General features: G+C 48.7%; 1 protein-coding gene across 2 annotated transcripts in view; it reads left to right on the top strand.

Moving 5' to 3' along the window:
• Window positions 1-25,355, top strand: part of LOC121435559 (DENN domain-containing protein 2A) — a 96,632-nt gene that overhangs the window by 66,112 nt on the left and 5,165 nt on the right. For both annotated transcript variants that reach the window (XM_041634995.1, XM_041634993.1), the window contains 10 exons: window positions 433-526; window positions 978-1,028; window positions 1,918-2,105; window positions 5,640-5,749; window positions 6,639-6,708; window positions 8,869-8,946; window positions 9,634-9,774; window positions 11,492-11,640; window positions 22,304-22,481; window positions 23,770-23,811. In XM_041634995.1, the coding sequence (XP_041490929.1) occupies window positions 433-526; window positions 978-1,028; window positions 1,918-2,105; window positions 5,640-5,749; window positions 6,639-6,708; window positions 8,869-8,946; window positions 9,634-9,774; window positions 11,492-11,640; window positions 22,304-22,481; window positions 23,770-23,811 (1,101 nt within the window). The remainder of the gene's footprint in view (window positions 1-432; window positions 527-977; window positions 1,029-1,917; window positions 2,106-5,639; window positions 5,750-6,638; window positions 6,709-8,868; window positions 8,947-9,633; window positions 9,775-11,491; window positions 11,641-22,303; window positions 22,482-23,769; window positions 23,812-25,355) is intronic.

Raw genomic sequence — 25,355 nt, 5'->3', positions numbered from 1 at the left:
CGCAGTCAGGAATGGGACTCAGAAGCCACTGTCAGCGCTGTTCCCGTCGCTGGCGGCTGTTCAGACATTCTTCGGAATGGTTCCCACCAGAGTGGCACTGCCTGGGGATTATTTTTTCTGTCTTTTCCTTCCCTTGTTTTGGGAGTAAATAGCTTAAGCCACAGTGAGACGGCAGTGTTAGAGTGTCAGAGGGGGAGCTGAGTGACACTGAACCAAGGAAATTGTGTGGCCCTCCCTGCAACCTCCCCAGTGTCTCAGCTGGGTGCAGGACTGTTGAGGCCCTGGCTGCCCATGGGGCGGTGAGGTAAGGCGTGGAAGTGTGTCCCTTCCCCTTTCCTGCACTGCATCTTCCTAGGAGAGAAGGGCCAGCTTAGGCAGCCGTCCATACCAGGGAGGAGAGTTAACACTGGCTTTTCTTCTGGTATCTGGCAGCTGGTATTGCGGATCAATGCCATTTATGAGTCCCGGAGAGGAAAGAAACGGGTGAAGAGGCTATCCCAGTCCACGGAGAGCAACTCAGGAAAAGGTAGCTACCTCTGCCCCGCCCTGCTGGACTGTCCTCCTCCTGGAATCTGCCCAGAATTTGAAGACATGCTTCCTAGAGTGTTTTCTGCCGTTTCTTGGTTCACTGGGGAGGAAGCAAGCGTCTGCTTCTTGTCTGCCCTTGTCTCTGGCACAAAGGGCCAGAAGCCAGCTCAGTGGCACATGCTCTGGCTTCCTCTGCCTTGGTTTCCATTGTGTCAGCCAGGGCTGCATGTCACCAGACTCTGGCCGCAACCTTCCTGGCTCAGCTCCAGTCTGATAGAGGAGCCACCTTACCCACAGTCAGATTGGTTTGCTGCCACATTAAGTTGAGCAGAATTTGACTGGCCTGTTTACACAGTTGACCAAACATCCCCTCTGGCCTAGAAGTTTGGGGTCTGTTTCTTGCTCTGGAATTTACATCTGCCTCTTCCTCCCTTGTTCTTTTGGTCCAGTGACAGACGAGAACAGCGAGTCTGACAGCGACACCGAGGAGAAGCTGAAAGGTGAGGAGAACGGCGTGAGGTGACGCGGAAGCTGTAGTCACAGATCCTTCCACTGTCGAGGGACAGGCATAGCCGGCTCAGGCCAAGCCTGTGCAGAGACTGTGACGGTAGCGTGACCGCTTGTTCCTACACCTCTGATGATGCCAGGCACCACACTTGAGAGAGCCTGTGAGTCTCTTAAGTTCTCAGGGTATCTGGTTCCTCGGTTGCCAGACGAAGTAGGTAAAGCAGTTGGTCTCTGGGGACATGACATTCAGTGACCCAGGTCCAAGCTTTAGTGAGCTTTCTGTGATTTCCCAGACCCCACTGGGAAACAGAGAAGGCAGCCCTGGTCCACTTAATGGCCCCACCTGAATTACCTCTGACACCAGCCACTATCTGGGCCACCCCCAGAATAAACATTCCCATTCCCACTGCAGAGAACTGGCTGGGCCAGAAGTGGGAGTGAGTTCCTGAGGTCGCGGGCCTCTGCGTTTATGTCACATGGGATGTTTACAAAGCTCTCAGCTCTAAAAGTCCAGGGTCTGGATTTTGTCACTTGCACACACTGAACAACATGTAAGTGCACGTGGGAAAGTGTACAAGTCCCCACCCTAAAGACAGGCGGAAGGGAAGCATTGCGGATCTTCTGTTTTAGGGTTAGTGGCAAAGCCTGGCCAGTGCTGAGCCCGGATCCTGTGCCCTGCTTGGCTGGCAGGCCTGCAAGTGAAGGGTGTCCCTTCCTCGAGTTTGGCAGGAGGCCCTAAGAAAAACTTGTCTACTAATTTTGCTAGATGTGGAAAGACTCGGGATTAGAAAAAGTCCTGAAGCTAGGAATTACATAATCTGGTCAAGCACTGATCGATTCCACATCGGCAGATGTGTCAGGCCTGCGGCTTTCTCTCCACAGCCCACAGCCAGCGCCTGGTCAATGTGAAGTCCCGCCTGAAGCAGGCCCCTCGCTACTCCACGCTTGACCGGGATCTCATCGAGTACCAGGAGAGGCAACTCTTCGAGTACTTTGTGGTCGTGTCTTTGCACAAGAAGCAGGCAGGGGCTGCCTATGTGCCAGAACTCACCCAGCAGTTTCCTCTGAAGGTAGGGGAGGCAGGGGCCATGGGCTGCCTGGGGACTGCTACATTCTGGCTGTCAGCTTGGATGCGGGGAGGTGAGGCAGTCTGGGAAAGACATGAGGTCTAGAACCTTCTAAGTGAGCCCTAAGACATATCTGCCACATGAAAAAAACTAGTACTGGAAGACAGATTAAAGAATCAAAAACAGGCCAAAAAAAAAACAAAACAAAACAGACAAACAATACTCCCAGGTGTGGTGGCATAGTCTTTAAGCCCAGCGCTCAGGTGGAAGTGAATCTGTGTGTTTAAAGTCAGTGTGATCTACATAAAGAGTTTCAGGATAGCCAAGGCTACATAGTGAGACCCTGTCTCAAAAAAAAGGAAAGAAAAGAAAAAGGAAAAAGAAACCTTCTTCCAGGGACTGGGGCCATAGCTTGGTTGTTACAGTGCTAGTTTGCACAAAGCCCAGCGTTTGATCCCCAATCCCACATTGGGCAGGTATGTGCACACCTGTGATCTCAAAACTTGAGACGTGGAGAAGAAGGATCAGAGGTTCAAGGTCTTCTTAAAGGACACAAAGTGAGACCCTCTGTGGTCACAGTGCTGACCTTCTGCCCTCTCTGTCGTTCCCCAGCCTGTGTCCAGCCAAGCCCTCTTCCTTCCCAGCCTGTGACAACATTTGCCCTTTAGCCACACAGCTCCTCCTAAGTAGCATCGTTAGGAATGCACCGTTTCTGTGAGTGTCAGGAAAGCCTTATCCCACTGATGATATCGGGGACCTAAAGTAAAGAGCTCTTAATAGAGCAGGGACATGCCCAGTGACACTGGAGTTACTCTCAGGCTTTGAAGTCTATACTACAGAGTCTGCTGTAGTCTAAGTCAGTCCGACCGGAATTCCCATTCAGACATTCAAACTCTTCTGCTTGGCCCCAAGTGATTGTAAAGATAGCTAAGATGGGTTTTCTGTCCTTTCGGAAGGTGAACCAGAACTATGCTAACCGTGTGTGTGTGCACAGGAGCTATCGGGGTAGGATATGACAGTCAGAGACCAGAGCCTCAGAAGAAGGGGAGCTCATCTTGATTCACGCTGGGCTTCGGGGGTGGCAGTCACCTCATGCAGGACCCTTTTGGCCTGAGCCCCGCCAGTCTGCCTGCTCGTGCCCTTTCCCACACAGTGGTCCTTGGCGTGTAGAACAGTGATATAAACGGCGGTAACCACGGGCACACGCCTTCCCCACACACACGCACACACCTACCCCTCTTCCGTCAGCTGCCACGCCTTTAAGGAACACTCTCCTGAAAACCCCACTGCATGGATGTCTGGATGCAGCGGACTTGCCCGACTGAGAGCCCCAGTAGGCACCGAGGCACGATGGTCTTGGTGCCAGCACATGGCTGTGCACGTGATAGCACTTGCTTGGAGTTCCAGGAACAAGGGCATCAAGTCATGAGTTAATCACCGAGCCATCAGAAGTGCCACATGCTTGCCATTTCCAGCCTGGAGGCTTTGGACTCAGACTCCCACTGAGAACTCATTATTAGGAGATAGTTAAAAATCACTGTTGAAAACGGAGCTAATTCAGAAAGATAGAAAGAAAAAAATCACCCGTGATCTCCTCAGCTAGCACGTTGATGTTTTGGTTTCTAGTCTTAACTCATACTGTATTTCCTCTCTTTATACTGCAGCCGTTACGGTGGTTTTATGTCACGAGCCATGTGCAGCCTTGTAAGAACATTATTTTAAAACATATTTAATGCAAATTCCGAAGCATCTTTCTTGAAGTTCTCTAGTTCCCCAGTAATTAGGGACTCTGTTTAATTGATCTTTCTCTGTTTGAAATGTATCTTGCTCCTGCTATTTCTTATGTAAGTGTGTTTTATTTGGTTCATTCTGGTTCATTCTGGGCCTCCTTCTTTTGTTCTGAGATAGGATCTTTTATATAGCCTCAGCTTGATCCTGTTTATTTGGATTTTTGATAATTTTGTTGTTTGGTTTTGTTTTGTTTTATTTGCTTTGGTTTGGGTTTTTTTGGTTTGTTTTTTTGGTGGTGGTGGTGATTTGCATGTATGTGCATGTGTGCATTTGTGCGTGTGTGTTTGCATGTGCGTGTGCATTTGTGCGTGTGTGCTAGCATGAACTTGTGCATGTTGAGCAAGGTCTCCCTATTTTGTCCTTGCTGACCTGGAACTCATTACGTAGACCAGGCTGGCCTCAAACTCACAGAGGTTCTCCTGCCTCTGCCTCTCAAGTGCTGGGATTAAAGGCGTGCACCACCATGCCCAGCCATTTTATAAGCTTTCAAATAATCGGCTTTATCTCACATTCCAACGGTCACCTTATTCAAGGTTGGCAGTCCACTTTTCACACTAATATTCCATTAAGCCAGGTGTGGTTGCTCACACCTATAATCCTAGCACTTCTAACTGAGGCATAAACTGATCTTTGTGAGTTTAAAGTCTGCCTGAACTACATACTGAAACCCTGTCTCAAAAAATAAAAACAAGAGAAAAAAATAAAAACGAAACAAGGGTCTGAAGAGATTGTTCGGTGGCTAAGACCGCTTGCTACTCTTCAGTTCTTAGTGTCCACATCAGGTGGCTCACAACTGCTGTGACTCCAGATACATGGGATCCAGTGCCCTCTGGCCTCCAAGGGCACCGTCACAAACATAGTACACATAAACTCATCCAGGTGCATACACATATACATGAAAGTAAATAAATAATAAAAATAAAAACAAAGCAAAAAGCCATCTAGAAAATGAGAACAGATTCCTGTTGATTTGACACACAAAATAAACAAACTTGTTACTTCAGTTTTTTAGTTTATTTTGACATAGCCTCTCACGGAGTCAGGTCATCCGTGAACTCACCACGTAGCTAAGCGGCTGAGCTTACATGTATACGCGACCACATCTTCATGACAGTAAAGATAACCTCTAAATCAAACTTTAATTTACCCTCCTCCTCCCCGTTTGTACTGCCTGAGAGTCTATCCTGAGCACTGGAGACAGCGCTGGAGTCATGATCAGTTTCCTTCCTCGCTCTAAACTTGCTGTGTGACCAGGACAAGACACCATCACAGGGCCTGTTTCTTCTGTCTGAGATGAGAGAGTGGGCCTCACTATGTCCAGCTCCTTTCCAGTTCCACATTCGGTGACCCCGCGGGACTCTGGGTTTCACTGTGTAATATGGTTGTGCTATCTGTAGTCCCTGTGAGTATTACCACACTTGGAGGTCAGAAGAGCCGCTATGCAGTGCTGTCTCCCAGATCCGTGCGCCCCTTGGAAGGGGTTGCCATGGAGACTTTTCCTTACAGGAGCATTGTATTCCAGAATATTAAACAGAATGTCTTTCTGAAGCATGTGATCTTCTGTCTGCTGATTGCACCCTTAGACTACAGTTGCTTTGTCTGGGGGAACAGCCCACAGGCGGCTTCAGACCCTTCCCCAGCAAGTCGCTGAGCGGGTAGTCATAGCCAGAGAAGGACACAGGGCCTTCACCTCTTGCTCCATTGTTGGGATTTAGGCTGTGACCTCTCCCGCCGTTCCCTTTGCAGTTAGAAAAGTCATTCAAGTTCATGAAGGAGGCTGAGGACCAGCTGAAGGCAATTCCCCAGTTCTGCTTTCCTGACGCCAAGGACTGGGCTCCCGTCCAGGAGTTTACCAGGTAAGAGCTTCTGACTACCCTCTCACAACTAAGTTGAGAGGAGCAGAGGAGGTCATAGATAGTAGAGCCCATAACTTAGGAGTTAAGCCATCCTGATGGGCACCAGCCTAGAAATTTTCCCAGTGTGTTTTTAACGTTTCCCCGAGACAAGAGACACCTTCTTAGTGGGCATTTAGGAAGCGTCCCATAGTCTAGAGGGAGGCCTGTGTGTTTCAGAAGCCTCCTGAATAGAATCCTAATCTTGGAAAAGTCAGGGAAGCTACCCATTGTCCGTCCTCACCCACACGGGGCTCGGGAAGCGTTCCAGTGGCTCTTTAGCTGCTGCTCCGATGGGGTCTGCTCACATTTCTGTTTAGAGCATGCATGGTGTTAGCTGTCCGCATTGGCCCAACTCAGTAGGCTCACACACCGAGTTTTTGAGGGACACTTTGTCCTGTGAAGCTGGTCTGCAGTCTTGAAGGCAAGCCTGAAGGTAGCTGTGTAAGAACATCTCTGTGAGAGAACCACACCATGACCAGGCCTGAGAAAGGCCCAGTCCCGATGTTCCCTCTTGAGCCACACCCTCGCCTTCCATCAGTGAAGAGAAACACACACTCCTCTCCCTTCTCTGCAGTCACAGTGGTAAATACCACTAGATCTACGCCTAGCATAGCTCGGGTGACGAAATTCTGGGACAGCTCAGGGTGAAAAACCTCTCAGCACATTTTCACTCTGCCTCCTTGACGTTTACTTGGGTGACCTGAGTTTCACAAGGACGGGCAATCAGAGCAAAGAACTCCGAGCAGGCTCTCCAGCCTTTCCCTTGCTAACTGCTGCTTCACTGCTCCTGTGGGGATGTGCCTTTGGCTGTGTCATGTGTTGTAACCTGTTTGTGTTTTCACAACCACAGTGAAACATTCTCGTTTGTCTTAACTGGAGAAGACGGCAGCAGAAGGTTCGGGTATTGCCGAAGATTGCTGGTTAGTACTCTGCCTTTCTCTCAGCCAGAGTGTCCTAGAGAGCCGACCCCTTGAGACTCAGGTTTTGCCTGTGCTGCTGGAGTAGCAGGTTGACTAAGGAGTGAAAAGATAGATAAGGCTAGACCTGGTAAAGTACACCTGCTGTAATCCCAGTGCCAAAGAAGTTAGCAGGAGGCTCTTGGGTTCAAGGCCAACTTGTTTCAAATCACACAGCTGCGCGCTCACACACACACACGTACATACACAGCACATACACACAGATTTAAAGATCACTAAGTTTTTTTAGTAGGTAGAGGTGATATATTTCTTTCCATAAGCAAGAAAATACTTTATTGCCTGACGTAGTGGCACATATCTTTGCATTTGACTTTTTTTTTAAAGAATATTTATTTATTTATTTATTTATTATGTGTACAATATTTTGTCTGTGTGTATGCCTGCAGGCCAGAAGAGGGCACCAGACCCCATTACAGATGGTTGTGAGCCACCATGTGATTGCTGGGAATTGAACTCAGGACCTTTGGAAGAGCAGGCAATGCTCTTAACCTCTGAGTCATCTCTCCAGCCCCCATATCTTTGATCCTAACACTTGGGAATCAAAGGCAGGCAGCTCTCTGTGAGTTCAAGACTAGCCTTAAACTCTAACAGAGTTCCAGGACAGTCAGGGCTGTTACAAAGAGAAACCCTGTCTTGAAAAACCAAAAAGCAGAAAAAGAGAGAGAGGGAAAGGAAGGAAGAGAGAGAAAATGTTTGATTTCTTTTTTTCCCCATCAAATTAAAGACCTTTCTCTCCTTAAACCAATTTTCCTTCTTAATAAAACATTGCTAATCAGCCCCTGATTACTGAGTGAGAACATTCAGAATAGTTGCTAAGAAGAGCACAGGGCTAAGAAGGTTCAGGACTGAAGAGAACTGAAGAGATGGTTCAGCCGTTAAAGAGCCCTGTATTCTTCTGAAGGACCTCGGTTCAATTCCCAACACCCACATGGCCGCTCACAGCTGCCTGTAATTCCAGTTCCAGCAGATCTGGCACCCTCAACACAAACATTCATTCCACAAAACCCCAATGAACATAATAAATCTTTCTTAAAAAGAAGTCAGAAACTGAGACTGGAGAGCTGCCTTGGGGGCTTAGAGCACTTGTTGCTTTTGCAAAGAACTTGGGTTTAGTTTTCAGCACCTGGCAGCTCACAGCCATCCATAAGTCCAGCTCCAGGGTATCCAGTTGGCTCTTCTGACCGTCAAGGACACCAGGCATAGGAATGTGCTTAAAAGGGGTAGGGATGTAGGTCAGCAGTGGCCCTGGTTTCTATCTCTGGCCATTGCAAGAAAGGGGAGGGTGGGGGCTGCTAACGCGCAACACAATAGATGTTTGATACTCACTGACTTGGTGGATCACGAGTGTGGGTAACAACTGAAGAGGCTAAAAGGAGTGACGTCTGTGTTACCATAGTTGCTTTAAGGTTTTGAGATCGACTGGTCCTTTTCCCTTGAAAAGCTGTCTAAAGTGAGTTCCCAGAGAGGATGTCAGAAATAACTTCTCTTCGGGATCATGGTTTTAATAAATGTTCATTCTCAAACAACGGGTGAGGGGGGGGACTACAGTGAAGCAGCGGGTGAACAAGCCTCCGACCTCACAGTCCAAGACTACATCAGCACCGTGCATATTGCACCCTTGACCTTGGGAACTTCCAAAGAGTAAAACTAGGCCTGGCAAGATGGCTCAGGAGGTAAAGGCACTTGCAGACAAACCTAATGTCCTGAGTTTGAGCCCTGGAATCCACAGGGACTGGAGAGCTGGCTTGGGGGCTCGGAGTGCTTGTTGTTTTTGCAAAAGACCTGGATTTAGTTCCCAGAATGCACCTGGCAGCTCACAGCCATCCGTAACTCCAGCTCCAAAGTGTCTGACTTGCTCTTAGAAAAGAGAACTGACCTACAAGTTGGTCTCTGACCTCACATGTGTGCCACGGCTTGTATGTGCATGCCCACACAAATAAATAAATGCAATAAGTATTTTTAAAGCAAAAATGCACATTCTAACAGACTTCTGATCAGTAAGATTGGGTGATGGTTAGTACCTGCGTCACATGAGAGCCCCGGGGCTTCCTTCTTTCCCGGACACTGACACTCATGATGCCTTTACGTTTCTCTCCCAAAAAGCCTGGAGGCAAAGGGAAGAGGCTTCCTGAAGTTTATTGCATTGTGAGCCGTCTGGGATGTTTCAGCCTCTTTTCAAAGGTGAGAACTTGCCCAGAGAGAGGGTGGGAGAACAGGACTGGCCCCAGAGGGACCCCGGAAACAGCACTTTTAGTCTTTTTTTGACTCTTTTCCTCACCATTTCTTCGCTCTCTGCCCACTTCTCAACAGTTTCTCTCATTGGTTCAAGAAATAAGTTAGTGAAGGGAATGACCATGGTGGCTCACTCCTATAATCCTAGCTCTGGAGAGGCTAAGGCAGGAGGATTGCTAGTTCAAGGCCATCCTGGAGTAAAGAGAGAGACCCTGTCAAGAAAGATGATTTTAAGAGCTGTGTCCTGAAGGAGAGACATAGAAAAAAACAGACAAAGGAAGGGAGGAAGGGTGGGTGGGTCAGAGTTGTAGCTCAGTTCCTATTATACTCAAAGCCCTTGGCTCTATCCCCAAGCCCAGGAATAAAAAATGTACCTGTATTAGTTCAGTAAGTCACATATCAGAGGAGCAAGAGGAGACTATGGTTTCCCCTGTGAATGAGTAGTAGGAACTACAAAGTCACGTGGTAAAGGGACACAGAGAAGAGAAGTATTGGGACCAGTTTGTATGGAGTCAGGAGTCAACAGCTCCTCATGAGTTCCCACCCCTCCCTCCCCTGAATTCTTGAGTCACAGCGGCAGGCCCACTGCAACCACCTGACTGCAGAAGAGCTGAGCCGCCTCTCTGACTCTCGTAGATCTTGGATGAGGTGGAAAAGAGAAGAGGCATTTCCCCTGCTCTGGTGCAGCCCCTCATGAGGAGCGTCATGGAAGCCCCTTTCCCAGCCCTGGGCAAAACCATCGTTGTCAAGAACTTCCTGCCAGGCTCGGGAACTGAGGTGAGCCGTCAGACTTGATTCCTCTGTCGGGAGAACAGGTGGCCCAGCCAGCCAAGTCCCTGTGGCTGGAGCGGCTAAGTCTTTCAGCAGGCCATCCAACTCAGTGGTTTCCTCGAGCCCTGCTCGTAAACCCCACCCTCAGTCCCATCTGTGCAGACCAGGCTTGGCTTCAGGGAACAGCCCACAGAGCCATGCTGCACAGCGTGTGGTTTTTTTGAGACATGCACTGTGTTTCCATGGCTTCTTTTCAAAGCCTGTAGTCGATCATCAGTTCACTGGCTCTCTTCACGTTTGAGTCTGCATTGCTTTCTAAGTTTATAACTTGAACTGTTCCTTTCATTGAAGACCATCTTGGGTGCTACTTAATATTTACCCTAGGCTTCAAAGCCTGTCATTTACTTGGTCAGACCCTGTAAACGTCAGAACACTGGTCCTTGGCTCTCTGCTGTAAACCAGTTGCTTCTAGACACAGAAGAGATGAGGGTGCATTGGGAATATACCAGATCAACCCAGTTTTTCAGCACTGAGCTGAACCACACCCATACAGGTGTAGTAGCTTGGTTGTGGGGTTGTAGCTGGAGGTTAGGAGTGAGGGAGCCCCGGCATGTGGGGAGTATTCAGTGGGTGCTGTAGCAGGAGGACCTAGTGTTCACTGACGTCGCTATACGGAAGTCAGCTCTTCACAGAGAAACTTAGAGACTCACACGTGCAACATGCGATAGATAAATCCAGGGTCGTGTGAGCAAGTGAGGATCAAGACGATAAACGCAGCAGCTAGAACCTAGGAAAACGCACAGAAGTGGTTGGCATGTGTGCAGGGTGGTGCGCACCTGTGACCCCAGCCTCAGAAGGTAGAGGCAGGAGAATCAAGAGTTCAAGGCCATAGAGCTGGAATGGTGGCTCAGTGGTTAAGAGTGGTGATTGAGCCCTGTGGTGGTGGTGTCACACACCTTTAATCCCAGCACTCAGGAGGCAGAGGCAGGTGGATCTCTTGAGTTTGAGGCCAACGTGGTCTACAGAGTAAGTTCTAAGACAGTTACATGGAGAAACTCTGTCTCGGGGAAACAAACAAACAAAAAAAAAGAATGCTGGTTGTTCTGCCAGAGGACCCAGGATCAATTCCCAGCACCCACATGTGGCTCATAACCATCCTCTAGTTCCACAGGACCTAATGGCCTCTGTGAGTACTTCATTGTCTGTACACTGTGCACATTCATGCAGACAAAAACACCAATACACGTAAAATATTTTTTTTTTCCTTAAAAGCACTTACTGATCAAGTCAGTGACTTGAGTTTGATCTCTGGAACCCGTGGTGGGAGAGGAGAACTGACTTGTGAAAAACATCCTCTGACCTCCACCTGCGTGTGAGCCTTGGCACATATGCAACTGCCCTCATACACACATCATGTACAGACACTTACATACATATGTGCGTACACACACAAATAAATAAATAGTTGAGGGTTAGCCCAAGCTACATAGAAAATTTGAAGCCAGCCTGAGCTACATGCGTAGGCCTGGGATTTTCTTCCAGCAGTAACAGGCCTTCAGAAGACAGGATTTTCTCCCAGGACCATCCAAGGGGCATACAAATGTGCTCTTCCAGGAGGAGCCTCCTTCAATGGCCAGGGACCACGTCCATCCATTTCCCTTGTCTCCAGGAGGCCTGCTATGTAACCAATCCTACTTTCATAGCTGCTACCATTCCCTGGCAGGTGATTGAGCTGTGTCGGCCCCTGGACTCCCGGCTGGAGCACGTGGATTTTGAGTCTCTGTTCTCCTCCCTCAGCGTCCGGCACCTCATCAGTGTTTTTGCCTCCCTGCTCCTGGAAAGGAGGGTCATCTTCATTGCGGACAAACTCAGGTACCAACCTCTGCTGCTTCTAAAAATATGTGTAAATGGTGCCCGGTCTGAGACCCTCATGATGTAGAGATTGGGTTCCTGGGGAACAAAGATGACCTGGAGGCCTTCACGCTCATGGTGTAAAGGGAGGTAGGACTGCATGCTGCAGATGCCTCTCTGGTGTTTGCCTGCTTTCCGTGTGGTGCACTGGGAACTAGGCACTTGTATGTGTGGGAAACGGAGGTGAGAGCTGTGCGACCCTGCCCTCTCAAGTCTCGTTCCATGGCACCATGTGGGGAGGGCTTGTTAGGGGCGGTGAGTTCATATGGCAAAGGGTGGCACAGATTCTGACCTAGTGTTAAGACCAAGAACATACTGCAGGCAGCAGGAGCTTTCCGTGTGAGGTGAGGAATTGGGAGATGCTCGACATGTCTTGAGGAGCCATGAGGCAGGCAGCTCACTGCCTGGAGTGGAGAACAGGGTTGGTCAGGAAGAGATGAGCAGGCAGGGAGGACAAGGGACAGCTCAGAGAAAGACCACAAGATTAGGGGAAAGAGCGCAGACTTACCCAAGGCATCTCTTCCCTGTTTGTTTTTATTGTTAATAAACCAAACCATACAAATAACACACACACACACACCTTACCCAAGGCAGCCCTTCCCTGTTTGTTATTAAACCAAACCATACAAATAACACATACACATGCACACATGCGCGCGCATACACACACACACACACACACACACACACACACACACGCACGCACGCCTTACCCAAGGCCTTGTTTGTTATTAAACCAAGCCATACAGATAACACACACACACACCTTACCCAGGGCATTCCCGCCGTGTTTGTTATTTAAGCAAACCATACAGATAACACACATGTACACAAACACATACACACATGCCTAGCCCATTCGTAGCCCAGTGACACATTCTCTAAATCAAAAAGACCACATCACAAATCGAAGAAAATCCAGAAGTAAATAAGAATTTGGTTATTTAATCCAGCACTCAGGAGGCAGAAACAGATGGAGCTCTGTGATTTTGAAGCCAGTCTGGTCTAGAGTGAGTTCCAGGACAGGCTCCAAAACCACAGAGAAACCCTGTATTGGGAGGGTGGAGGCTTCTAGCAAAGGAAAAATTTATCAATTCAGGCCTTTAATCCCAGCCCTCTGGAGACAGAGGCAGGTGGATCTCCGTGAGTTCAGGGGCAGCAGTATGGACCACACAGTAAGACCTTATTTAAAAAACCAAACCAAACCACTGAGTTGAGTTCAGCAGATAAAGGAGTCTGCCACCAAGCTAGACAGCATGAGTTCAATCTCCAGGACCCACATAGTCTAGGAGAGAACCTGCTCCTGCAGGTCATTCTCTGAGTTTGGGGAATGTGTATGCTCATGCTCACACACACAATCAATGTAAAAAGCATTCTGCCAAAGCATCAGCTTTCTTCAAAACGAGAGAATGGGAGCATATGTGGTTGCTGCCATTCCAGAAAAGGCTACGATTGGGGCCACCAACTGGCTGAAGTAGCAGAGGCCCCTGAGGAGAGAAGCTCCTCTGGGAAGAAGAAATGCCAGGAACCAACAAGAAAAGCATCAGTGTCTGTGGTTTGAAGAGGAAATGCAACTCTGAGCTGTGGAGAACAAAAGTGGGGGGAGAAAGGGGACAGAAGAATGAAAAAGACATGTTTCAACATGGGCCTCATGGGCGGGGGGAGCGTAGCATCCCGCCCTGTCCTCCACCGTAACCATCTGGTCACCTTGATGGAGCTCCTCTTTGGACTGTTGCCGGTTGGCTATTCCCTGACTGCCCCCATCTCACATCTGAGCTCTCGTTCACCTTTAAATGTCACCATTATTGTGTTCCCTGGGCACTTCTGTCAGCTCAGGAGCAGGCCCAGTCTTCAGCCTGCAGCTGGTGCTGAGAGCTGGCAGTTCTCCAAGCTCCTGGGCACTAGGGAATTCAGACACAGAGTTCTCAATGTTGGGGCCCAGGAAGCTAGGGATGAGTAATAACCCTTTAGTGACCAGGATCAGGTTTCATCGGCTCTATGGTAACTGTCTCCATGTTCTGGAAGGCACACTCCCCACTCCCTAACAGCCCCCATTCCCTTGATTCTTAAGGCTTGGATTTGGGGGAGAAAAGAAAGGGTGTATTTCAGAAAGGTCTTGCCAAGAAGTGGGGACCAACTAAATAAACCCAGAACCCTCCAGGAGTGGAGTTGGGGAACTCCCTAGGGAACTTCCTTCTAGCATGAAGATGTTAGACCAAGGGAGGCCAGGCTGGAGAAAATGCCTAAGATCACGAGTGTGGCTGGAGCTGAGCAGGCCGAGCAAGCATCAAGTATAAATTTTCTGGTGAGAGTACAGCGAAGGGAAAGGTAGAAGAGATGGGGAGAAGATGTCTGCCTAGACAGCATGGAGTCCAAGTGTGAGGAAGCAAAGTGTCCAGGAAGGAGAGCCACCTCCTGTCTCTCCCTGGACAGATTTCTGAGGGGACACAGTGGACACTGGCCAGCCCCCTTGAATGGATCCCCTCCTGAGTGGGCTCTGGGCCTCAGCTACTTCTCTACGAGGGCCGCTGGAGTTTTTCTCCTCACCTCACCTTCCATGGGGCTGACATCCTGTTCTTGGAGATGTAGTTGCTGAACAGCATATGGCAGGGAAGGAATGTTGGGGACCACAGAGGGGATATTTGTAAGGGAAGAGGAGGCAGCGGGAACATGGCTTTCCAGTAACTAGACTCCATATATGCCTGTGTGAATAAACTACCTTAATTGCATTTTTATTAGTTACTTATTTTTGAGGTATTGCCTCGTGTGTCCTAGGCTGGCTTCAAACACTCTATATCTAAGGGTAACTTTGAGCTGACCTGTCTGCCCCCACTCCCAGCTGCTGGAATTACAGGCTTACACCATCAAGCCCCGGTGTATTTATGTGGGATGGAACCCAGGGCTTCTCGCAAGCTAAACAAGTAACTCTGTCAGCCCAGCTGAGCTGCATCACATCTTTTTTTGTTTGGTTGTTTTTTTGCTTTTTGAGACAAAGTTTCTCTGCATAACAGTCCTGGCTGTCCTGGAACTTGCTCTGTAGGCCAGGCTGGCCTCGAACTCACTGAGATGCCCCTGCCTCTCAAGTGCTGTGATCAAAGGCGTGCGCCACCACCGCCTGGCTGCCACATGCTGTCTTAAATTGCATTTTAGTCCCTATCCAGCTTCCACACAGGTCCATCCCTCCCCAATCACACTGGGAGTTTTTCCCAGAGCAGGAAAGACCCTGAACAGTCCGCCCTTACTCCTGGGTCTCAGGGATTGACTGAGCCCCAGAGACTCTGACTTTCTGGGCTCCAGTGTCTTGTTTTCCCTGTAGGCAGACACTTCTGTTAAACATGGCTCCCTCTTGTCCAGTGAATTAATTACCCATATTATACTAGCCCCATACAGATTTAAATGGGTGATAAAAATAGTGACCCACAGATCCCGAGCTAGGAAGAGAAGAGAACCTAACTGGGGTAATGAACACAGTGGCTGGGTGCAGCTCAGTTGGCAGGGAGTTCACCTTGCATGCACAAAGCCCTGGTTTCAGTCCCCAGCGCTGCTCACTCACTGTGGGGCACACATTGTGATCACTGCGTGTAGGAGGGCTTGGCCAGAGAGTTGAAAGTTGAAGTTCATTCTCAGCTGCATAAGGCATTTGAGGCCAACCTGGGCTAGATAACAGCCTGTTTCAAAAACAGTAGAGAAAAAAAGAACAATGAACACAGGCTGGAAAGATGGCTCAGGGGCTAAGAGCACTTGCTCTTCCAGAGGAAGACTGCCAGCTCCCACATGGAGGCTCACAACCCTCTGTCACTGCATGTGACCCCATCTTCTGGCCTCCACAGGATCAGGCACACATAGGATGCCCAGACATATATGCAGGGAAAATATCATATTAATTTTTAAATTTAACCTAGACGAGGTGACACATGCCTTTAGTTCTGCATACAGGAAGCAGAGGCTGGTGGATCTCTGACTTGGAGGTCAGCCTGGTCTACAGAGCAAGTTTTATGACAGCCAGGACTATACAGAGAAACCCTGTCTTTTAAAAATAAATAAGTAAATAAATATGAATTTTTTATTAAGAAAGAAAAAGAATTGGGCTGGGCGGTGGCGCACGCCTTTAATCCCAGCACTCGGGAGGCAGAGGCAGGCAGATCTCTGAGTTTGAGCCAGCCTGGTCTACAAGAGCTAGTTCCAGGACAGTTAGAGCTGTTACACAGTGAAACCCTGTCCAGAAATAACTGGATGAATGAATGAATAAATAAATGAATGAATAAATAAATGAATAAATGGACAAATAAATGACAAAGAATGCTGAGCACATCTGTAGGGACTGAGGAAGTGTGCAGCCTTCACCTGCCCACTGCCACATCACATAGGTGCTGGGTCACCTTACTGAAGGAAGCCAGGTGTAGAAGGGCTGCCTAACAACGGTGAAAATACTGAGGTAGCTAGGAGCTGCAGTGCACAGGAGGGACAGGTGGCAAGACAGACCCTGGGCCCTGTGTATCCACAGACGTGCAGAAAGTCTCTGTCAGGTAGGCCAGCCTGTGCATGCTGCCTGTAATCCCAGTATGAAGCGACCAAGGTGGAATGGTATTGAGTTTCAGGTTAGTCTTGTCAGCATAGCGCGAGCCTGTCTTGAAAAAGAATAAGATTCCTTCCTTTCTTTTGTGGCTGGAAAAGCTAAGTGTTTTTCTCCAGAACCTTTCTCAGTGGCCTTCCAACAGGGGCCCCCGTGGGTAGATGTAACTGGGAATCCTCCAGGTTTCTCTCAGATCTGAAATGACCGGACTCCATGGGCCAGAAACGTCCAAGCCTCCAGGCTCTCTGATTCATAGGCCTAGTGGAAGGATCTATTCCTTTTGTTTGTTTGATTTATGGGGTAGTAGCCATGGGGAACTGAAGGTTCTCTGTCCAGGCCTTAACCAGCAAGGGCCTGGGGAGTGGGCTGCAAGTGTCTAGAGCTGAGATTCCGAGAAGAAAGTCATTAGCATCCCAGCTGCTGCCTTCATCTGACGCTCACTGGGCTCGCAGTCCTGCTCGGCTGAGAGTGGACGGAAGCAGCTCCTTGTTCTCCTCCTCCTGTGTCCCAGTCTCAGTGAGGCCACAGCAGAGCATGAGAACAGGATGCGTGGAAACCGAGGGCGTGGCCCTGTGACATCCCTGGTGGGCCTTAGCTGCCCTCGGCCCCCTCCCCGCCCACGGTGCATTTCCTTGTCTCTGCTGTGGAGTCTGAGCCCTGCGAGAGAAACTTGCTGGGAGTCGATGGCAGACGCTCTCAGTTACAGAAGGGTTTTAAGTTGAGCCAAAAACCTATCAGATTTAAAATAACATTTTTGCTCTGTTTCATCTTTAGGGTGGACATTGAGTGTTTCTAAAGGCTCTGCCAAGCTCAAGCTGGACAGATGGGAAGCAAAGAATGCTGTTGTGATGGCTTGTTCTGTTGCCATAACAACCCAGATAAATATTTCCCTATGCCCATCTTCATTTCCTTTATGATAAACATTTTGTTTTTTATTTACTAACTTCAACTCTTAAAAAGCTTCAGCCAAACCTGTAGACCAGGATGGGCTGTAGCCAGGGTTGCACATAAGCAAGTTTGTATGAAAGTTTCGGGTGACGGAGTGTTTAATATTCAGTGGTCTATCTTTTTATACTACAAAAATCTCGAGCTGAGGGTTCATCTCGTAGCTAAGGAGGAGGAGGAGGAGGTTTGCAAATCTTGGGTTTTTCACATGGATAACTACACAAATTCACGTGTAGCTGTATGTATCCATTCTTTCATTTATTCTGCTTGGTTCATTTTTATTGTCTCCATGAGCTTCAGTGAGATCCATAAGCTTCTAGAGCCATCGACGCCCAACAGTGTTTGTCCTGGGCCTGTCTGCAGGCAGTGGCGGTGTCTGCTATCTTTGTGCTCTAGCACCCAAAACACTACGCTTTGAGGATCCAGCAGGCTCTCGGGGTGGCTGACAAGAGTCTAAAATAAATACATCTAATTTAGCAAAAATCTATGGAAGGAAAGTATTTTAATAGCATGATAGTACATTGTAAAGTCACGGTGAGGAAAACAGCACACCGGTAGAGTACTTTTACCCAGCACTTGGGACAGCCCAGCTTCACTCCCCAGCACTGAAGAGCAATTATGAAATGTTTGCTGGAGATGTAGCTTAGTTGGTAGGGTGCTGACCTAGCATGCTCTAAACCTGGGTTCCAATCCCCAGCTCCTAATAAAACCAGGCGTGGTGGTCCAACACTGGGGAGCAGGAGGGTGAGAAATTCAGTACATAATTCAACGCTACCTGGGTCTCAACAGGGGAAGGGTGCATTCTGACTAAATATGAACGCCCTTGTTTGTAATATGAACACCAGGAAGATGGCCTTTGGAGCACAATTTAGAGGCTAACAAAACCATACATAAATGCTGTTGTCCTCTAACCCGTCTCTGAGTGTACTTGGCTGGGACATGGTCCAGCTCTTTCGCCTCTGTCCAGCCTTCCCCTTCGGGACTTCCTTAAACAGACGAGACCTGCAGATTATCAGGGTTATCTCATAGTTCCTCCAAGTGAGACACCGTCATTCTTCCATCCAGGCCTGCTAACAAGCCTTCCTGTGACATCCTTGATTCATTTTGTGGCCTCAGGATAAAGTTCCCATTTCTAGCCCGTGGATGTGCCAGCTTGTACAGATTCAGAGTTTGTGGGTGCTAAAGCTGGGGGCGGGGGGATACTGCGGCTCTTCCAGGCTGGCACACACCTTCCATGGGGAAGAGTGTGAGGCCTGGAATGGTGAAGGACTCCTCCTAAAGTCACACAGAAAACAACCAGCCCTCTTTTTAAAAAAAAATATTTATTATGCATACAATGTTCCTCCTGCACGTATACTTCCATGCCAGAAGAGGGCACCAGATCTCATGACAAATGGTTGTGAGCAACTATGTGGTTGCAGGGAATTGAACTCAGGACCTCTGGAAGAGCTGCCAGTGCTCTTGGGCTCTGAGCCATCTCTCCAGCCCTTAATAAATTTCTTTCCTTTCCTTTTTTTTTTTTTTTTTTTTCCCTCCGAGACAGGGTTTCTCTGTAGCTTTGGTTCCTGTCCTGGAACTAGCTCTTGTAGACCAGGCTGGCCTCGAACTCACAGAGATCCACCTGTCTCTGCTTGGCGAGGACACGCTCCCTGGGAGGTCTCATCACATGCAGGACAACCTGAGTTTTGCCCTCCATTCCTGTTTTTGGAAGAGCTGTGCAGCAGGGGAGAGGCCCTGTCCTGGAGGCCGGAGAGTACCGCCTGAGTCATAATCTGAGCGATTCCTGAGTGTCTTCATCCAGGAACCCAAGCACCCAGAGCTGAAACATCTTCTCCAGATGTTTGTACTCACAGACACATCCTGATGTTCCAGAACAATCCTTCAGTCCTTAGGATCCACCTCCCTATACTAACCATCCTGAGACCTGACCCCTCTCACCTGCGTCCAGCACTAAGCCCTCTGGCCCAGCCTCCTTCCCGCTGTGGCATTCTCTTCCCACCCCTACACTGCACAATCAGTCACAGCTGTGGGAGCTTGATAGTGCCTCACCCCCAGAGTAATGGGAGCCAGCTGTGAGAGGGTTCTCCCTGGCCATCTTCACAGATGCTGCCTCTTCGGCAACAGCCAGTGCTCCCTGAGGCGCTCTGGCTCTGCCCAGCCTTACTCCAAGAATCACCCTTAGCCTCTGTTTTCCCTCTTCCTTGCAGCTCCCACCCTCCGCCCAACCCATGCACCCGAGATTCCATCAGCACTTCCTGCAGTAACTGGGAAAGACATACAAGCTATGCTCAGAGCCCTTCATTTCTTCTGTGCCACTTATGCTCGAGAAAGAGTGGCCACTACCGCTGTATTCAGAGAATCCAACATTTTTTGTTTTTCTGAGATAGGGTTTCTCTGTAGTTTTGGAACCTGTCCTAGAACTCCCTCTGTAGATCAGGTTGGCTTCAAACTCACAGAGATCCGCCTGCCTCTGCCTCCCGAGTGCTGGGATTAAAGGTGTGCGCCACCACCGCCCAGCTCCAGCCTTTCCTTTCCATGGTGCCCAGAACAGAGGAGCAGAAAGGAGGGGGTCTCTGGCAGCTGCCTGCTGTCTGCCGGTGCACTCTGTGCTACTTCCCTCCTGTCCAGCAGTCTGGGTGTTGATGATAACCAGGTGTGGCAATGTTTGGTCCTCAGCTGTGGCTCTTGTAGCAGAAATAGTCCGAGTACATACCTCTAATCTGTGCGTTCAACTCAGTCCAGCACTGAGAGGTAGAGCCGTGCAGATCAGGAGCTCAAAGTCATCCACAGCGACATAGTAAATATGAGCTGAGCCGGTCTAGGGCCCTTAAAACCCTTTCTTTTTAAAAAGAAAAAAAAGTAAGGCCCTAGGTTCAGTCCCCTGTACTGGTATGATATGGGAGGTCCTTCTGTATGTGTATTGTGTTTATTAATGAAGAAAGCTGTTTTGGCCAGTGGCTTAGCAGAGTAGAGTCAGGTGGGAAATCCAAACACACACACACACACACACACACACACACACACACAGAGAGAGAGAGAGAGAGAGAGAGAAGGTGGAGTCAAGGAGACCATGTGTCTGCTGAAGGAGAAAGATGCCAGAACCTTACCCAGTAAGCCACAACCTTGTGGCAATACACAGATTAATAGAAATGGGTTAATTTAAGATATAAGGGCAAGCAAGCTAGGAACATGCCTGAGCCATTGACCAAACAGTGTTGTAATTAATATAGTTTCTGTGTGATTATTCGGGTCTAGGTGGCCGGGAACTGTAAGCAGTTTCTGTGTACACTGGTAGGTTAAAAAGGAAATCATTACCTTGAGATCGCTTTGACGAGTGAGGGCTGTGGATGTCGTTTGGTTGCTGGAGTTCTTGCCTACAAGGCCTTGAACCTCATTGATCCCTAGCACCTCATAACTGGGGCATGGGGTGTACACACACCTATAATCCCAGCACTCAGAGGGTAGCAGGTCAGGGTCATGCTGGGTGGTTATAGAGAGAGTTCAAGGATACCTCGGACTGCATGAGATAGTTCCTTCGTATAAAAAGACTTAATTTGTTGGTCGTTTCTGCAGTGCTGGCCTTAGAACCTATGACCTCATCTGTAAAAGTTCTTTCATAATAGTTACCCAGGGCTTGTCAGTCCCTGTGGCTGTTCTAATGGCTTTAATTCTCTAATATGACTACCTCCAGTTCACCCATTTTCCTGAAGAAGACACAGCTTTGTTCTATATGACTGAAAAAAACACTAAAGAGCTGAAGAGTCGTAATTTCAGTGGTTAGGGGCTCATTGTCTTCTTACAGAGGACCCAGGTTCAGTCCCCATGGTGGCTCACAGCTGTCCATAACTCCAGTTCCAGAGGACCCAGGTTCAGTCCCCATGGTGGCTCACAGCTGTCCGTAACTCCAGTTCCAGAGGACCTAGGTTCAGTCCCCATGGTGGCTCACAGCTGTCCATAACTCCAGTTCCAGAGGACCCAGGTTCAGTCCCCATGGTGGCTCACGGCTGTCCATAACTCCAGTTCCAGGGGACTGACTCCATAAATAAAATATAAAGTCTAAAAAAAAGAAAAGATGTTTAGACCTCCATTGTATACATACCACACTCTCCTTGTCTGTTCCTCTGCTTTTGGGCACTGAGGTTAGTTCTGTAACCTAGCTTTTGTGAATAGAGCTCAGTAGACATCAAAGATCTCTGTGAAGTGTTGGTTTGGAATCCTTGAGGTAAATGCAGGGAGTGGTTGTACGGTGGAACAATTGTTAGCTTTTTGAGAAACCTCATGTTGACTTCTAGAATAGCAGGCGACCCTTCTACCAGCAGTGTGAAAATGGTTCCCTTTGTCCAGATTCTTACAGCATTTGTTATTTGGGCTTTTTGTTTGTTCTGTTTTGTTTTTTGAGACACGGGTTATCTCCATGTGTTCCTGGCTATCTTGGAACTCACTATGAAGACCAAGGCTGGCCTCGAACCCACAGAGATCCATTCTTACTCCTGAGTGCTGAGAGTAAAGATGTGTGCCACTACCCCTGGCTGTTATTCGGGGGTTTTTTTTAACAATTTTTGTTGAGGGGGCTGGAGAGATGGCTCAGAGGTTAAGAGCACTGGCTGCTCTTCCAGAGGTCCTGAGTTCAATTCCCAGCAACCACATGGTGGCTCACAACCACCTGTAATGAGATCTGGCGCCCTACTCTGGCGTGCGAGCATACATGGAGGCAGAATGTTGTATACATAATAAATAAATAAATCTTTAAAAAAAATTTGTTGATTTTTTTTTTTATGGATGTATTAAAGAGCATGTGCATAGGAAAACTCTCAGGAACCTGTCTCCCTTCACTGTGGGTTCTGGAACCACACACGGGTTTTGCCATTTTTTTCCTTATGGCTGCCATTCTGACCGGGGTAAGAGGTAATCTGAGTGTAGTTTTGGCCTACGTTTCTCTTGATGGTTAGTGAAACTGAACATTTTTTATAGGCATGTTGGCCATTTGTTTGTTCATCTGAGAACTGTCTGTTTGTTCTAACCAGTGCTTCGCTGGGATGACTCCCAACCCTCCTCTCCACCCTCACCCACCCTGAACCGGCCTTTGCCTCTGTCTGTCCCCTGCAGCACGCTGTCCAAGTGCTGCCATGCCGTGGTGGCGCTCATCTACCCCTTCAGCTGGCAGCACACCTACATCCCGGTGCTACCGCCCGCCATGATTGACATAGTGTGCTCACCCACGCCCTTCCTCATCGGGCTGCTCTCCAGCTCACTGCCGCTGCTCAGGGAGCTGCCACTGGAAGAGGTGAGCCCCATGGGATCCCTGCACCGTCCTTCCCCAGGGCACACAGGAGGGGAGTGCTGGCCACACACACACTCATGTGCAACAATAAGCGGGGGATGGGAGGCCACAGGGCCAGCCAGGGAAGTAGCTCTGTGGTAGAGTACCAGTCTACCATGCAAGAGCTGCTAGGTCCAGCCCCCAGTACAAGAAACAATTCTATTTAATGAAGGCTAGAATTAAAGAAAGGCAAAATACATCCTTAAAGCTGGGTGTGGGTGTCGCACCCCTGCACCCCAGCACCCGCCAGGCAAGGCCAGAGGATCTCAAGTTTGAGGTCAGCCTGGGCTATGTAACAAGACACTGTGAAATAAACCCACCAATGATTGTAATATCACTCACGATTTTTATAGACCAGTGCGCAGGGCAGGAAGTGCTTTGTGGCATCTTTGCAGTATTCAGTCCCCTTCCTCTAGTTTGTGAACTGCCCTGTGTACAGGGGACCCCCGCAGTCAGAAACAGAAACCAAATTCAGCTCTGAACTTGGTAAGAATTACCAGTCCATCTGCTCCGTTATCTCAGGGCTGGGGATGCTCGTTCTTTCATTCTGTGAAGACAAGGAGCTTGTGAGGGTCTCTCAGCGTGGCAGAGCCTGTTTCCAGCCGTGTCCAGGCCATCCCCCGACACACACTGTCTTTCCTCTGTTTCCAGCCCTGTCTTTTCTTGGCCACCTCATGGTGTGCATAAGGGTCCTCTCTCAGGCAGCACATACGCATGCCCTTAAGCTTTTCGTACACAGGCATCTTGTTCATGCCACCCTTGTCCTGGCTCCACATCTTAGCCCACACTGAGGAGAGACGTGCTCCCTCCCCAAAACTATGGCTAACAAGGGCACACAGCCTGCAGCCTGACAGTGTCCCCCAGACCACACTCCTCTGTTAGTGTCTTCTCTTATCCCTCTGGAGAACCGTCGGTGCAGGGAAGAGCTCGGGGATGAAAGGGTGAACCCCCAGAGTGGAGTAGGGCTGAGTTAAGTAGAACTGCAGAAAGTAGGGACCTCTGGCATCTTTTGTCACCACCACCACCCCTCCCCCCGCCCAATAACCCATGAACAGACAAACAGAGAAACCCTCCTGTAGTGAGAACGGGGCTGAGAATCCAGCTGCTGACACCAGCCTTCAGTACAGTATGGACACTGCTCAGTCCCTGTCAGAGCACACAGACACAAGCATTCACCCGACCTCCAGCTGCTTCAGTACCGAGGAGGAAGATAACTCCAGACAATTCTCATGGCCTTTCCTCTGCCCTGCAGGTCCTTGTGGTCGATCTCATCAATGATCGGTTCCTCAGACAGGTGAGTAGAACACCAGCTCGGCGGCTTCCCCTGTGCCTTCGCGCTTTCCAGAGGGTTCGACCCTAGCTCCGAAAGGCTCTTTAGCAAGCCTGGACTTGCCAGCTCAGCTGGACAGTGGGCCACCCCAGGCCAAGTCCAGCCAAGAATGAGGCTTTTGTAGAGGAAGGCTTTAGCAAAGACTGGTTTTCACCTGTACAGGCACAGAAAGGCTTTGACCAGTTAATGATGGAGCGCAGGCTGGAGCAGTAAATAGTTTGTACTGCTTAGATGAACTTGTGAAGAGTTCGTTTTCCGGCACTCTTGTCAGGCAGCTCACAGCCACCTCTGACAGCAGCTTCAGAGGGATTCCACAGCTCCTCGGGCTCTGTGCTCGCATGCACGGACACTTAAAAAATAAATCCCAATTCTTATAAAAAGGACACAGGAGAGCTGATTCAGAGGTTAACAGCACTTGCTGATCTTTCAGAGGACCGGAGATTAGTTCCCAGCAAAACATTCATACACATAAAATTAAAATAAATAATTTTTTAAATTTATTTATTTATTATGTATACAGCATTCTGTCTGCATGTATCTCTGCAGGCCAGAAGAGGACACCAGATCTCATTACAGATGGTTGTGAGCCACCATGTAGTTGTCGGGAATCGAACTCAGGACCTTTGGAAGAGCAGGCCGTGCTCTTAACCTCTGAGCCATCTCTCCAGCCCCCAAAATAAATAATTTTTATTTTAAAAAATCAGGACACACCCAGGCATGGTGGTGCCTCCCTGTAATCCTCGCATACAGGAGGAGGCAGGAGAATGGAGCATTACAGGAGACGGTGTCTCAAAAACAAACAGAAGCCAGGTATGGCTTATATATGTAATTCCAGCCCTTGGGAGGAGGCAGGGGGATTGCCTTAAATTTAAAGCCACCTGGGCCACACAGTAAAATAGTGAGTTTAGAGTCAACCTGTAATATAGAGACCTTCAAAATTTTTTTTTAAATTATAGAGGAGTAAAGACCCAAATGATATACATTATTTTGCTGATTTTTTTCCCCATTTCTTTTCTGCTTGTTTGTTTTGATACTGGAGATGGAGCCCAGGGCTTTCACATACTAAAGGGAAACTCTACCAACGAATCATTCTCTCAGCCTAATTCTGTTTTTCTCTTTAAAAAAAAAAACAGTAAGAAAAGACAAACAAGTAGAAAGAAAATTGTATGTGTGTACATCTTAAAAATATTTGACAGGAGCCGGGCGGTGGTGGCGCACGCCTTTAATCCCAGCACTCGGGAGGCAGAGGTAGGCGGATCTCTGTGAGTTCGAGACCAGCCTGGTCTACAAGAGCTAGTTCCAGGACAGGCTCCAAAACCACAGAGAAACCCTGTCTCGAAAAAAAACCAAAAAAAAAAATATTTGACAGGGGGCTGGAGAGATGGCTCGGTGGTTAAGAGCATTGCCTGCTCTTCCAAAGGTTCTGAGTTCAATTCCCAGCAACCACATGGTGGCTTACAACCATCTGTAATGAGGTCTGGTGCCCCCTTCTGGCCTGCAGACATACA

This window comes from Microtus oregoni, unplaced genomic scaffold (assembly GCF_018167655.1).
Source record: "Microtus oregoni isolate MIOR12 unplaced genomic scaffold, Mior012 000046F_ref0000063, whole genome shotgun sequence".
Taxonomy (NCBI): Eukaryota; Metazoa; Chordata; class Mammalia; order Rodentia; family Cricetidae; genus Microtus; species Microtus oregoni.
This window is presented reverse-complemented; position numbering and strand designations above follow the sequence as displayed.